A 16575-nucleotide genomic window follows, 5' to 3' on the forward strand; every position below is an offset into this window, starting at 1 on the left:
TGGACACATTACCAACACCACTAGTGTCTTTATGGCTATTCTAGGCTTACACAAATGCTCCGGTCTGTGGTCTCTATAAACCCCACCCACGTCCCATTCCTTCAAGTCCTGTTTATTGGGCACTGGAGAATTTCCAGTATTGTTCTAATAAGTACACTAATTCCTACTTAATGTGTTTGAACACTACTAAGGTATGGCAATTCATATCTCAGGCTGTAACCTTCAGGAGACTGTATTTCGTGGAAGCACATGGAGTTCAAAAGGAGAAAATGTGGCACTAGAATAACAATGTTAATAAAGATTTGGAAGAACGGGTTGAGGTTAGAGAGAAGATCGTTCAAGGATATTAAAGATGGGCAGTATTCCGAAGTGAGACGTTTTCAAATTGTTTTTCTTTCTTTGAGAGAGCACAAGCAAGGGAGAGATGCAGAGAGAGAGGGAGAAAGAATCCTAAGCAGGCTTCAAGCCCAGTGCAAAGCTCAACATGGGGTTCGATCTCACGACTGTGAGATCATGAGCCAAAATCAAGAGTCAGATGCTTAACTGACTGAGCCACCCAGGCACCCCAGAAGTCAGACAGGTTTTTTTTTTTTTTAAGTTTATTTATTTATTTTGAGAGAGAGAGCACCTAAGCAGGGAAGGGGCAGAGAGAGAGGGAGAGAGAAAGAATCCCAAGCAGGCTCTGTGCCGATAGCACAGAGCTTGACTATAGGGCTTGATCTCTCCAACTGTGAGATCATGACCTGAGTTGAGGTCAGGAGTTCAACGTTTAACCAGCTGAGCCACCCAGGTGCCCCCAGACTATTTTTAATTATATTTCATAGAGAAAGAATTGAAAAATTAAGTCATAGAATAAGTGGCCATTTTACTTTTTTTTTTTTTTAGCAGAGCTATTGTTACATTTTGTATTATCCTTGTATTCTTTATAGATGTGAATAAATAACAAGGTATCCTAGAAAAATACTATTTAAAAAGCCTTATAGATACAGTGACAACTTTAAAAGTTTCTTATAATAATTTTAGAACAAAAATGCTGTATCTATACATACATGTACATTATTTCATTACCTACTCAACACATTTTACAGTGTTATGTATTCATCATACTGCAGCTGACAATAGGGAAAAATTTTTTGGACACTTACAGTAGGCTGCAGGTTTCAAAAGCAGAAGTCCTAAACGTATGAAGATAAAATGAGAAAAATCTTTGAAACCTCAAAGCGGTCTTTTAGTCGTCTATGTTATAAAAAAGGGTCAAGATGTTTGCTTTATTCTGTTTTTTTCTTTCAGAGATGAGAGGGGAGGAGGTCAAAAAGTTTGATTTCCTCAGGGCACCTGGGTAGCTCAGTCAGTTTAGCGTCCAACTCTTGATTTCAGCTCAGGTCATGATTCCAGGGTCATGGGATTGAACCCTGCATTGGACTCCATGCTGAGAGTGGAACCTACTTAAGATTCTCTCTTTCTCCCCCTCTCCCCTGCTTGTGCGCGCTCTCTCTCTCTCTCAGGTAAGTAAGTAAATATTTTTAAAAGTTTGGTTTCCTCTTCAAAGAGTTTTCTTGAGGAGTGATGATTCATTTTCATTATACATGATCTTGGAAGAACACTGTTCTGGCCTTCATGACAGTTTAAACGCAAGCTAATGTGTATAAATTGTGTTTTTCTGAAATCTAATGTGTTCGTTTGAACATGTGGGATATTCCCTGTGTTCTTGTTCTCTGTTCTCATATGAAAGGAATTGGCACTTTGGCTTCCAGAAAAACATTTTTAAAATCACAAATCCGGGGCGCCTGGGTGGCTCTGTCGGTTGGGCGTCCGACTTCGGCTCAGGTCATGATCTCATGGTCGGTGAGTTCGAGCCCCGCGTCGGGCTCTGTGCTGACAGCTCAGAGCCTGGAGCCTGTTTCAGATTCTGTGTCTCCCTCTCTCTCTGCCCCTCCCCTATTCATGCTCTGTCTCCCTCTGTCTCAAAAATAAATAAACGTTAAAAAAAATTTAAAAAAAAAAAAAAAATCACAAATCCACCTTGTCTTTAGCAATAATGGCCTCAAGCATTTATTTTTTTTTAAGCTTATTTATTTATTTCGGGAGAGAGAGAGCGTGCACGCGCGCGCGCAAGCTGAGTGGGGGAGGGGCAGAGAGGCATAGAGAGAGAATCCCAAGCAGGCTCTGCACCATCAGCATAGAGCCCGATGTGGGGCTTGAACTCATGAACCCATGAGACCATGACCTGAGGCAAAACCAAGAGTCAGATGCTTCTCTGACAGAGCCGCCCAGGTGCCCTCACCTCAAACATTTAAATGATCTCAGGAAGCTGAGTTATCGTATCTCCTCATTTCCTTTGAACTCAGGGAAGATCTTTGGATTACAAACAGGTATTATTCATAGAGAAACTGTTTCAGTGAAACATTTTCCCTTAAGTAAATTGAAGTTATTGGGGTTTATTTTCCCATAAAAATGAGGGTTTAGAATTTAAGTTGTGCTGTCTGAACTGCCTCGCAAGCTGTGGATGCGGTAGGGGACTAACAGCCATCTCTCTGCAGATTAAAAAATGTAACCAAGGACAGAGAGGCAGGTGTCCCAGGCTTCCAGAGGGAAGTCATTTGACAGCTCCTTCAGAGAAAGTTCACTTGAGCCCGAAGAATATTAGGGTGCTTCTCTCAGCATTCTAGAGGGCCCTGTGTCTAACTGCGGCTTCTCTGCTACAAGTTATCACCAAACTACTAACTTTATCGTGCAAATAACTTTATCATGCAAACTAATAACTTTATCATGCACCAAACTACTAACTTTATCATGCAAAGAATGGACTGATATACTACGATTTAAGGCCAGTTTTCAAGGGATAATTAAATTCTATTTATTGTTGCTATTAATTGTGTATCTTTATTGTGTTCTTCTAAGGAATTTCGCAGAAATTGGATTTGACAACCAGGAAGCATTTCTTGAATATTTTATTTACACTTTTGCTTGAAGAATAAGGATGTATGTTAAGGCACATTATGAAACTGTTCAAAACATGTCTTGGAAATCCTATGTGAACAGGTCTGTTTTCCAAGGATAGCCACTGGATTTTATTTTTTCCCCCTTTTAGCCACCTCCTCCCTTAGTGAAAGTGATTGAAGATTTGCCTAAGAGTAAACTGAATTCTGGTGGCCTTAAGATGAAAGTCACATCAGGAAGAGTTCAGCGGCCAGCAAAATCAAGGGAAAACAAAATACAAGCCAGAATATTAAAACAAGACCTGACTGGTAATTTCGAAAATAAAGAGGTAAGAATATGTTATAATTATGTTTTTGTTTGTCATGACTCTGCTGGGGACAAGATTTATGATACTTAGGCCATCATCACTCTTCCCTCTCTTAGAAGTTTTTAAGAAAGATATGAAGAGAAGAACTGAATAACTGAAATTATAATGTGCTTTCTAAACTTTTAAGTATACAGTTAGTACATGTTTATGGTTTTTAAAAAAGTCAAACAATACAGGGGCGCCTGGGTGGCTCTGTCAGCTAAGCATCCGACTTCAGTTCCGGTCATGATCTTGTGGTTCACGAGTTGAAGCCCCGCGTCGGGCCCTGTGCTGACAGCTCGGAGCCTGGAGCCTGCTTTGGATTCTGTGTCTCCCTCTCTCTCTGCCCCTCCCCTGCTCGTGCTCTGTCTCTCTCTCTCTCTCTCTCTCAAAAGTAAATAAACATTTAAAAAACATTTTTTTTAAATAGACTATTACCAGCACCCCCAGACGACCCCCTTCTTCTCCCCTCCAGACCTTTGCCCCCCTTACCCCAAGGATCACTACTCTTCTGACTTGTAACACCATAGGTCAGTTCTGCCTTTTTTGTACTTACATAAGTCAGGTCATTCAGTTTGTACTCTTTTGCGTCTGGCTTCCTTCATTCAGCATTAAGTTCGATTTATGTTTCAGAAATCCATGTAGTTGTAAATCATTCACTTGTAGCTGTGCAAAATTCCATCATGTGAATAAACCATATTTTATCCATTCTGTAGTCAGTAAGCATTCGGGTAGTTTTCTAATTTTTTGTGCTATTAGAAATAGGGCTGCCACGGGGCGCCTGGGTGGCTCAGTCGGTTAAGCAGCCGACTTCGGCTCAGGTCATGATCTCGCGGTGCGTGAGTTCGAGCCCCGCGTCGGGCTCTGTGCTGACAGCTCGGAGCCTGGAGCCTGTTTCAGATTCTGTGTCTCCCTCTCTCTGACCCTCCCCTGTTCCTGCTCTGCCTCTCTCTGTCTCAAAAATAAATAAACATTAAAAAAAAAAAATTAAAAAAAAAAAGAAATAGGGCTGCCACTATTCTAGTACATTCTACTACATCACTGTCTGTGACATAGGACACATTTATGCCAGATATAAACCTAGCAATGGAATTACTGGCTTATTAGCAATGCGCGTATTCATCTGTAGTAAGTTGTCAGTTTTCCCAAGAAGTTGATTGAAACCATGCGTATTCCCACCAAGAGTTCTAGTATTTGAGAACTCCAGTGCTCCATGGTCTCACCAGCACTTGACATTTTTCACATTAATTTTAATAACCCCTTTTTTTCTCTGAGCATTTGAAAATTGTGAAACTCGTGTAAAAACTAAAACGTGTTGTCTACAGGGAAATTCATTAGAGAGCCAGTGCCTGGAGCTTTTAGTGGAGGCTGGCTATGTAGGCATTCTCTGTTTAGTACATGTCAAAATCCCAGAGTCTACATGGAAATTAGGTATTCAGCATACATCATAGCATACAAACAATTCAGGCACAGGGAGCCGCTCTTACTGGTTCTGGGGATAGTGGGAACTTTCTCGAAATCCAGGTTTCTAGGCACTAGACAAGGCCAAACCTTGTTAGTATGCCTTTCTAAGGGTAGCTTTCTCAGACCTGACATGTTAACAGTTTTCTGGGCATACCCAGGTCCTCATTAAGAGCGTGTTACTCATGGCTTTGAAGCTCCTGTGTGCTTATCCCCACCCGCATCTCTCTCTCTGTCCCAGAGATGTAACTATTGTCCTCGCTTTTGTGCTAATTATGTCCTTGATTATCTTTATAGTTTTATCATCTCTACCTGTAACCCTAAACAAAATATTGTTTAGGGTTTATTATTTTTTTTACTTAAAAAAATTTTTTTAATGTTGATTTATTTTTGAGAGAGAGAGAGAGACAGAGCATGAGCAGGGAAGGGGCAGAGAGAGGGAGACACAGAATCCGAAGCAGGCTCCAGGCTCCGAGCTGTCAGCACTGAGCCCGATGCAGAGCTCAAACCTGCGAACTGTGAGATCATGACCTAAGCCACAGTTGGACACTTAACCGACTGAACCACCCAGGTGCCCCAGGGTTTAGTTTTAAAATGCTAAGTAGCAGGCACAAATCTAGCTGTGTAAAGATTGGACAATGTCGTTCCTATTAGTTGATGCTCTAATGAGAGAATAAGCTGAATGTTAGCTCTGAGACGTGGTCTGACTACAGCTTTCCTGAGAATTTACAGGAGCCTTTTCTGGGAAAACTGGGGCCATGATCCCAGTTGACTTCTGGGAAATAAAAGAGACATCACAGTCAGGGCATCTGGCAGAGCTCTAGTATTAGTGAAATTTGGAAATCCCACAGAAATACATCAGGGAGCAGTCTGCTTCTGAGCAACCTTCAGCCAGCGCTAAGAGTAGGCGAAGGAGAGCCCTTGTGCACGGTGAGATGCATCTCTTCAACGATCAGTGTCAGGACCTGGAAGGGGAAGTGGGATCTTTACCCATAGATGGTCCAGATGAGAACAGATCAAACTCAGGCCAAACTCACCTGGGCATTTTATCTTTGTTTAAAAAGAGGTTGCAGTGGCAGCAGGTGTCCTGCAGATGACAAAAATGAATATATCTATTTCATAGATCACACTGCCCCAGTCTCGCCCGGTTGCCCTCAGTGTCTGGTGCATGGCTCTCAAATGGGGATCTTCATTCGCTATCATCTTGGGTTTTCCCTTCACCCCTCTCACACTGGCATTGAACTAAGTCAGAAAACCTGGCTTTGAGTCTTTAGCTGAGACTTATTCAGCAAGTTAGTCACCTGAACTCACAGGTTCGTGGCACTGAGCGCTGACCTTCCCATTTTCTCAAAGAAAAGAAAACAGCATCCCATCCGTTTCATTGAGTTGTTAGTATCAAATGAAGTAATCTGTGAAACTGGCTTTATAATCCAAAAATTTATGAAGTATTTTTCCATCAAGATAAAAATTGACTTAAAAGTAAGGCGGGGAGGGGCACCTGGATGGCTCAGTCAATTGAGTGTCTGACTCTTGATTTCAGCTCAGGTCATAATTTCATGGTTCGTGGGATCGAGCCCTGTGTCAGACTTTATGCTGACAGTGTGGAGCCTCCTTGGGATACTCTCTCTCTCTCTTTCTCTGCCCCTCCCCTGCTCACACTCTGTTTGAAAATAAATAAACTTGGGGCGCCTGGGTGGCGCAGTTGGTTAAGCGTCCGACTTCAGCCAGGTCACAATCTCACGGTCCGTGAGTTCGAGCCCCGCGTCGGGCTCTGGGCTGATGGCTCAGAGCCTGGAGCCTGTTTCCGATTCTGTGTCTCCCTCTCTTTCTGCCCCTCCCCTGTTCATGCTCTGTCTCTCTCTGTCCCAAAAATAAATAAACGTTGAAAAAAAAGAAAAGAAAAGAAATAAACTTTAAAAAAGACCTTCAGGTTTCCATTAAAAAAAAAAAATCAAGAAGATGGAAAAAAAGAGGGAGAGGGAAGAAATCGACTGACCATTTACAGAAAAGTTTGTCAAAATTGGACCTAGGGTAATATGTCAGGAACTTTATCTGCACACGGTATGCACACTGGAGAGAGAGAGAATAGAAAGTCTCAGATGTAAAAAAAAATTTTTTTTACTGTGTGTTGTGTTCTGAAGTTGGAAAGCCACTGTGGGCTGTGTTAACCTTTTCAGTTTTGTGATTACGTCATTTATCGACATTATTTTTTTTCTTTAAGAATGAGGTGTCAGATGGATTAAACAAAAAGCGTTTACAAATCTTACTAAAAGGCTATGGTGAATATCCAACGAAATACAGGTAAAATTTATATTCTTTTATGTTAAATCAGTTGCACCCCCCAAACTTCTCTTGGTTAAAATTCTATTTTTATTTCAGAATGTTCATTTGGCGCTCTCTGCTACAACTGCCTGAAAATCATACTGCATTTAGTAGCCTGGTGGATAAAGGTGTTCACGTGGCATTTCTCAACCTTCAGAAGAAATACCCCATCAAAAGTAGGAAACTACTCAGAGTATTACAGAGGTATGCCCAGTATATTGCAGCAATATGGAATCTTCCTCAAGATAATTTATTAATTACGAATGGGAAGATAGTAATTTTATAGTAGAGAAACTCAGCAGGTACCACCTTAGCCAAGTAGTCAAATTTAAAGTCACCAGCAGTAACACACATCAGTATGTTGCCCATAACTTTCTTGATATTCTTGCCAAACATTTATAACGTCCGTCCAAATCATGAGAAAACGTTGAGGGCCAATCTATAAAATAACTGGTATTCCTCAACAATGTCAGTGTCGAAAAAATAAGAGACTGGGGAGCTCCCGCACTGGAAGAACCTATGGTGACTTAGCGAATGAATGCAGTGTTATATCCTAGACTGGCGAGGTGAAAACCCAGCACACAGGAAAATGGGAACAATGATAAAATCTGAATGAGTCTGATTTAGTTACTAGCATAGTACCGATGTTAAATAAGTGTTGATAACTACTGTGTTTATGCAAGATATTAACGTGAGAAGAATTTGAGTGAGATATACAGGAACGCTCTACTGTTTCTGCAACTTTTAGTAAACCTGAAACTATTTCAAAACGAAAGGTTTAAAAACAAAAACAAAAACAGAAAAACCTTAAAAGTATCAGAAGTAAATATGGGAGAATTGCAGTCCTAGAGTAAGGCAGGCCTTTTTTGAGCATGACATATCTAGAAGAGCTTGATATGAACAGAAATCTCTACATGTAAAAAAATTCCCCAGAGACATATATGAAGCCGAGAAAGTACGTATATATACAAAACAACAGATAAATGAAAGGCTAATTTCTATACGATGTATTCGTGTAAATGAACATGGAAAGGACCAACCAATAAAAAACAAAAAGGATTGAATGTATAGTTCATAGCTGGGGATATGGTTCTTAAACATGTTTTATTTTATTTTATTTTATTTTTTCAACGTTTATTTATTTTTGGGACAGAGAGAGACAGAGCATGAACGGGGGAGGGGCAGAGAGAGAGGGAGACATACATGTAAAGATGCTATACCTCCCTTATAATAAATGCTAATCAAAATTACATTGGAGGGGTGCCTGGGTGGCTCAGTCGGTTAAACATCTAACTTTGGCTCAGGTCATGATCTCGTGGTTTGTGAGTTCAAGCCTAACAGCTCAGAGCCTGGAGCCTGCTTCAGATTCCTCCTCCTCTCTGTGCCCCTCCCATGCTCATGCTCTGTCTCTCTCTGTCTCTCAATAATAAAGAAACGTTACAAAAAAAATTTTTTTAACAAAAGTAAAATTACATTGGAAAAAATGTGTAATGTGTATATATATATGTATGTATATATATATGTATGTGTATATATATATATATATATATATACACACAACCATATTGAAATACCATTTTGCATCTAGACTAAAGGTATAAAAAGTAGGTTGATAATAAAACATGTTGGCTAGAGTGAGAGAATGGGCATCCCCTTAACTCTGCTAATGAGAATGTGAACAGACACTATTTTTGCAGAGAATAATTTGGCACTGGCTATTGAAATTAATGCACAATGTCCTTTGACTCAGCAATTCCATTTCTAGGAATTTATCCAAATCTATATTCCCACATTAAGAATGATGTAAATACAACAGTAAGCATGGCATTGGTTATAAAGGATTAGAAACAAATGCCCAGTAAGGCCACGTTAAAGAAATTAGGGTATATTTATACAGAACTGTCTTGTGTATCAAAGCTCCACATATACTGATAATGAACTATTTCCAAGACACTATTTAAGCAAAAAATGCAAGGTGCAAAACAACGTTTACGTTTGTGATTTTTAAAATCACAATATTTTTTTGTAAAGTAAAGTAAAATCACTATACTTTTTGTAAAGTAAAATCACTATACTTTTAACAGTGGTTCTAGGGAGGTAAACTAGATGATAAAAGTAGGAGGGAGAACTTTCACCAAATATCCCTTCTGTATCCAATTTTTTTTTAATTTTTTTTTAACGTTTATTTTATTTTTGAGACAGAAGGAGACAGAGCATGAACGAGGGAGGGTCAGAGAGAGGGAGACACAGAATCCGAAACAGGCTCTAGGCTCTGAGCAGTCAGCCCAGAGCCCGATGCGGGGCTCGAACTCATGGACCGCGAGATCATGACCTGAGCCGAAGTCGGCCGCTTAACCGACCGAGCCACCCAGGCGCCCCTGTATCCAATTTTTTATCATGTTAATATATTACATAGATGAATTCTAGTAGCAAACTGTTTCCTGGCCTGTATTTCCTTGTCTGATCCACAGAACGCTCTCCGCATTAGCTCACTGGTCTGCCATCTTTAGCGACACACCGTATCTTCCACTCTTGGCATTTCCATTTGTAAAATTATTCCAGAACAACCAACTCATCTGTTTTGAAGTTGTTGCTACTCTCATAAGTAAGTAAATAAGTATGTAATAATGAAACTAAGAGTGGATTCCTGTGTATTTTTCTGATGTCTTTGCAACATTCAACAATTCTAGTGGGAAGCAAACAGACTTAGAGCACAAAATGGACAGTTTGGACATTTATACATAAACCTTTTTTTTTTTTTTTAATTTACAAGAGAATTTGGAGAGTTACATTTTATTTTTTATTGGCAGGGAGGAGCAGGGGGACAGAAGGAAAGAGAGAGAATCCCAAGCAGGCTCCACAGTCAGTGTGGAGCCTGACGTGGGCCTCAATCTTATGACCCTGGGTTCGTGACCTGAGCCAAAATCAAGAGTCAGATGCTCAATTGTTTGAGCCACTGAGGGGACTCAGGATAGTTGCATTTTAGAAGATAATGTTATAGGCCAGATTTTGGTGGTCAGAAGGAAGCAGGTGCTTCACTTACTGAAAGTCAGTTATTATTCATAGGATTTTAGTGAGAACGTAAAGCATTTAGCACACAGTGCCTAATGTGGCAATTCTGGCTGCTATCCTCATTCTCATTATTCATAGTGCGCATTTATTGAGAACTTTCTCTTTAACAGGTAGCATTCTTTTTTTTTTTTTTATGAAATTTATTGACAAATTGGTTTCCATACAACACCCAGTGCTCATCCCAAAAGGTGCCCTCCTCAATACCCATCACCCACCCTCTCCTCCCTCCCACCCCCCATCAACCCTCAGTTTGTTCTCAGTTTTTAACAGTCTCTTATGCTTTGGCTCTCTCCCACTCTCACCTCTTTTTTTTTTTTTTCCTTCCCCTCCCCCACGGGTTCCTGTTAAGTTTCTCAGGATCCACATAAGAGTGAAACCATATGGTATCTGTCTTTCTCTGTATGGCTTATTTCACTTAGCATCACACTCTCCAGTTCCATCCACGTTGCTACAAAAGGCCATATTTCATTTTTTCTCATTGACACGTAATATTCCATTGTGTATATAAACCACAATTTCTTTATCCATTCATCAGTGGATGGACATTTAGGCTCTTTCCATAATTTGGCTATTGTTGAGAGTGCTGCTATGAACATTGGGGTACAAGTGGCCCTATGCATCAGTACTCCTGTATCCCTTGGATAAATTCCTAGCAGTGCTATTGCTGGGTCATAGGGTAGGTCTATTTTTAATTTTCTGAGGAACCTCCACACTGCTTTCCAGAGCGGCTGCACCAATTTGCATTCCCACCAACAGTGCAAGAGGGTTCCCGTTTCTCCACATCCTCTCCAGCATCTATAGTCTCCTGATTTGTTCATTTTGGCCACTCTGACTGTCGTGAGGTGATACCTGAGTGTGGTTTTGATTTGTATTTCCCTGATAAGGAGCGACGCTGAACATCTTTTCATGTGCCTGTTGGCCATCCGGATGTCTTCTTTAGAGAAGTGTCTATTCATGTTTTCTGCCCATTTCTTCACTGGGTTATTTGTTTTTCGGGTGTGGAGTTTGGTGAGCTCTTTATAGATTTTGGATACTAGCCCTTTGTCCGATATGTCATTTGCGAATATCTTTTCCCATTCCGTTGGTTGCCTTTTAGTTTTGTTGGTTGTTTCCTTTGCTGTGCAGAAGCTTTTTATCTTCATAAGGTCCCAGTAATTCACTTTTGCTTTTAATTCCCTTGCCTTTGGGGATGTGTCGAGTAAGAGATTGCTACGGCTGAGGTCAGAGAGGTCTTTTCCTGCTTTCTCCTCTAAGGTTTTGATGGTTTCCTGTCTCACATTTAGGTCCTTTATCCATTTTGAGTTTATTTTTGTGAATGGTGTGAGACAGTGGTCTAGTTTCAACCTTCTGCATGTTGCTGTCCAGTTCTCCCAGCACCATTTGTTAAAGAGGCTGTCTTTTTTCCATTGGATGTTCTTTCCTGCTTTGTCAAAGATGAGTTGGCCATACGTTTGTGGGTCTAGTTCTGGGGTTTCTATTCTATTCCATTGGTCTATGTGTCTGTTTTTGTGCCAACAGGTAGCATTCTTATTATTTTGCCTTTATTAACTTCTTTAAATCTTGCAACAGTCCTATGAGGTAGGTGTTATTATATCCTTCTTATAGTTGAGGAAACTGAGGCACAGATAGCTTAAGTTCCCCAGGGTAGGTTAGTAGCAGAACAGGGATGTGAACCCAGGCAGTCAGACTCTAGCCTGTTCTCCCAACCATTGTGTTACCAGCTCGTCTACACTGAAAACTGAATCCTTTCTTCATCTTAATATAATTGGGTCAGCTAAACAGTTGATAAACCAGATCCAATTTACATTGGTTTAACAAAAATCACCAGTTTTCATTCATAATTTAAAAATTATTTAAAAAGGTTTTCTTGTACAAAGGAGATAAGCACTTAACTATAACAGTAAAATTCTGAAGAGTAGAAATAAAAAGATTCAAGCATATATATTGTGAATATTTTAGTATACTTTATGTTTTTTTGTTCATTTAATTACATTGCATTTGATTTGATAACTTTTTCCTGATCATTGGAGAAAATACAGGAAAATATACAAAAGAAAATTCACCAGTGTTCCTCCTCCCCATGTATAATCTTTGATAATACATTGATGAATTTCTTTTTAATGTTTTATTTATTTTTGAGAGAGCATGAGCAGGAGAGGGAGGGCAGAGAGAGAGAGGGAGACACAGAATCCAAAGTAGGCTCCAGGCTCTGAGCTGTCAGCACAGACCCCGACGCAGGGCTCGAACTCACAGACCACAAGATCATGACCTGGGCCAAAGCCGGACGCTTAACTGACTGAGCCACCCAGGCAGGCACCCCCATACACTGATGAATTTTTAAAAATTTTTAATTTATTTTTGAGATAGAGTACAAGCAGGGAAGAGGCAGAGAGAAAGAGAGAGAGAGAGAGAGAGAGAGAGAGAGAGAATCCCAAGCAGGCTCTACCCTGTCAGCACAGCCAAACGCAGGGCTCAATCTCACAAACCATGAGATCATGACCTGAGCTGAAATCAAGAGCTGGAGCTCAAATGACGAGCCATCCAGGCGCCCCTTGATGAATTTCTTGTAAGAGCATTTCCCCCAAATCATTAAATATTCTTGAAAAACATAGTTTATTCCCTGCATAATGTAATATTTCATTATACAGGTATATCATAGTTTAGTGCCAACTGCTAGACTTTTAGTTTTTCTGATAATTTTTCCATACTTAAAAGCAGGTTTTTAATTTTTATATTTTTATAATTATACTATTTTATTTAATATGTATATTTCTTTTTATAAACTTTATAAATATTTTAGTGACTGTAATATTCTTTTTTTTCCCCACATGATTATAATATTCTCTAATGTGAGTGTACTAGTCTGATCTGTTGTTGAACATTTAGGTTATTTTTAATTTTTACCTAGTTAAAGAAGCAGTGTTATAATGATCTTCACATATAAATATTTACAGTATTTTCTCTTGGTCAGATTCCTACAATTGGTATTATTAGGTCATAAAACATGAGTATTCCAACTGATTCCTGAGAAGGGTTTTACTAGTTTACTCTGGCAATAACACTTAGAGTTTTAAAAGGAAAAGAAGCAACTCAACAACAAAAAGACAATCCAATTTTTATATGGGCAAAGGACTTGATTAAACATTTCTCCTTAGAAGATACACAAATGGCTAACGAGTACATGAAAGGATCCTCTGGATCATTAGTCATAAAACCACACGCCAGGATACCACTTTATACCTACTAGGATGGCTATAATTAAAAAACAGGAAAAAGCACAAGTGTTGGCGAGAATGGAGAAAAATTGGAACCTTCATACACTGCTGGAAATGTAAAATGTACGTTCACTGTGGAAAATTGGCAGTTCTTCAGAAAGTTAAACATAAAATTACCATATAACCCAACAATTGCACTCTTAGGGATATACCCAAACGAACTGGAAACAGAGCCCCGAGCAGATACTTGTATGTGAATGTTCATGGCAGCATTATTCCAAACAGCCAAAAGATAGAAACAGCCTGAGTGTCACCATCACCATCCTCATTATGTTAACATCATTGTTGTTAACAGGTGAATGGATAAACTATATCTATCTATCTATCTATCTATCTACAGTCAATGGAATATTATTCCATCATCTAAAGGAATGAAATTCTGATACATGGTACAACATGGATGAACCTTGAAAGCATTATGCTTAGTGAAATAAGCTAGGCATAAAAGGACAAATTTATATGAAACATCTCAAATAGGAAACTTTATAGACGTAGAAAGTAGATTAGAGCTTACCAGGGGCTGTGGGAGGTGGAAATAGGAAGTTAGTGCTGAATGGGTACAGTTTCTTTTTGGAAAAGGATTTTGCAAATAGTGATGGTTACACAGCACTGTGAATATAATTGATGGCACTGAATCGTGCACTTAAATATGGTTAAAGTGGCACATTATGTTTTACCATAAGAAAGGCTTATTATATCTAGGTAAGCGTGCAAAACTAATTTATATTTCCAGTAAAATCTTGTTACATCCCTGGAGTATGATTGTGTGCTAGGGAAATTGATTTTCTCTTCTAAACCTGAAATCTAAATCTAGAAGATCCATCATGATCAGCATGAGTAGCTGTGAGTTTTCATCAAGGGTCTCAAACTAACTTTATTGCAAGTAAACATTTACTGAGCTCCAACTAAATGTTAGCGCTGCTTGCAATATGCCCTTGTTCTGGCTTTTTAGGTTCACAGTCTACTTGGGACCTAGGGGAAAGTTTGATGGAACACGGTCACTTTGATGTAGAATTTGGAATGTTTATGAGCCTTCTGTAGGCATTCTTTATGGTCTTTTATGACCAAGAGGAAGTTGTTGTGGTTTGGTCAGGGATCTCCACACAGGTATTTCTCTTTATCCTGCTCCCCGTTCTGTCACCGGGTCCTCTACGCACACTCTGTTGTGGTGACACCGAGCAGAATGAAAGAAGAGAAGGCAAACAGTTTCTGTGTAAAGCGGGGTTTCCCTCATGCCTAAATGAGAACACTGTTCTGTTGATGAAGATTTAGATACAGGAATCAGGGCTGTGTGTGTGTGTGTGTGTGTGTGTGTGTGTGTGTTAAAATTCCTAGCACTAGCAGTGTCTGAGACATGGTAGGTACTTAGTACATGTTGCTGAACTGCATTTTTTTCTTTTTTTTTTTAATTTATTTATGAGGGAGAGAGCGAGCTCATGAGCAGGGGAGGAGGAGAGAGGGAGAAAGAACCCCAAGCAGGCTCTACACTAACAGCACGGGGTTTGAGCCCACAAATCGTGGGATCGTGACCTGAGCCAAAATCCAGAGTTGGACGCTTAACCTACTGAGCCACCCAGGCGCCCCTGAACTGGATTTTTCTTTTAAAGTTAACTTAAAAGCAGCAGTTAAAGAAGTTGAAATAATGTCTTTTAAAGTTTAGTCTTTGCAAGAGTTTATTAATGCCTTAATTATTAACTCAAATTTACTTTCTAATAAATAATTGACTTCTGGCATTAGTGAGCCCTTTATAAACCCTATGTATCCAAAATTCTGCTGATCGAAGCCTTCTTTTGCTAATATGAGAAAGAAGGAGATCTTATCATCATAGGATGAAATCACAACTCAATGTTTAAAGTAAGAAAATCTGAATTTAATAATTAAGGAGCACTGTGGTGGTTAGATACAGTTCATTGAGTGAAACGTACTGATCTTACCAGGGTTTTTAAGGAGAATGTTTTGGGGGTTGCAGTGGTTACTCAGTGAGTTAAAGTCAGCTTTATGTTAGTTTTTTTTTTTTGTTTTTTTTTTTTTTTTGAGAGACGGAGAGACAGAGCATGAACAGGGGAGGGTCAGAGAGAGGGAGACACAGAATCAGAAGTAGGCTCCAGGCTCTGAGCTGTCAGCACAGAGCCCGACGCAGGGCTTGAACTCACGGACCATGAGATCATAACCTGAGCCGAAGTCGGCCACTCAACCGACTGAGCCACCCAGGTGCCCCTAAAGTCAGCTTTAGAAGCATCTTTAGCAGAATGCTTTCCACTGGCTGACTTTCAGAGGATACCGCTGTCACTGTTTGGTTTTCAAAGATAGGTCAACTGAATAGGTTGTCATTGATGACATAGATTTAAAAACAATGCTGGGGGCTGTGGTGCGCCTGGGTGGCTCAGTCAGTTAAGCCTCCGACTTCAGCTCAGGTCATGATCTCACAGTTTGTGGGTTCGAGCCCTGTGTCAAGCACTGTGCTGACAGCTCAGAGACTGGAACCTACTTCAGTTTGTGTGTCTCCCTCTCTCTCTCTCTGCTGCTCCCTGACTCTCTCTCTCTCTCAAAAATAAATAAGAATTAAAAAAAAATTTTTTTAATTAAAATACAAAAATGAAAACAATTCTGGTGGTTACTTGTTACCATGGCTGTGGAACAGTCATTCTTGTCCTAGTAATGGAGACGTGTTTATTCTCATATAACATTTCAAGAATAGGGATTTGATACATGCCCATTTTTTAAATGTATTGCTACTGATGCATAAGAATGTAATTTTTAACATTTCCCGTGAACTTTTCTAATTTTGATTAGGTATGAACTTGAGTAGATTTCAGGAGATTGGCACTTAACATTCATCACATTTAATGAAGACTTAAAAAGGAACCTTTTTTCGAAGGGTCATTTTGTTAACCAGGAGAAGCAGGAAGCAGAGTGCCCTGTGGTGAGGATCAGGAATACTTTGGGAAGTTTTGTTTGTTTTAATGGACACTTTGTCATTGACAGCTCTCATTTGGAGAAATTGGCCAGTTCTACAGACCTAAAATACTAAGTTAACATGATGGAACTTTAAAATCGATTATTCTAGAATTTAAAGAGTTATCATGTTTTCTTTATTAATGGGCATATTAAGGACATAGAGTGGATACATTTAAGAATTACGAAGTCCTTTGATAATAC

The 16575-nt window shown here is 39.6% G+C and overlaps 1 protein-coding gene across 4 annotated transcripts in view; it reads left to right on the plus strand.

The window, feature by feature from the left end:
• TBC1D31 (TBC1 domain family member 31) overlaps positions 1 to 16575 on the plus strand; it is a 77219-nt gene that overhangs the window by 31475 nt on the left and 29169 nt on the right. For all 4 annotated transcript variants that reach the window (XM_043601685.1, XM_043601686.1, XM_043601687.1 and 1 more), the window contains 4 exons: positions 3092 to 3268; positions 6969 to 7048; positions 7127 to 7273; positions 9541 to 9674. In XM_043601685.1, the coding sequence (XP_043457620.1) occupies positions 3092 to 3268; positions 6969 to 7048; positions 7127 to 7273; positions 9541 to 9674 (538 nt within the window). The remainder of the gene's footprint in view (positions 1 to 3091; positions 3269 to 6968; positions 7049 to 7126; positions 7274 to 9540; positions 9675 to 16575) is intronic.

This window comes from Prionailurus bengalensis, chromosome F2 (assembly GCF_016509475.1).
Source record: "Prionailurus bengalensis isolate Pbe53 chromosome F2, Fcat_Pben_1.1_paternal_pri, whole genome shotgun sequence".
Lineage (NCBI taxonomy): Eukaryota > Metazoa > Chordata > Mammalia > Carnivora > Felidae > Prionailurus > Prionailurus bengalensis.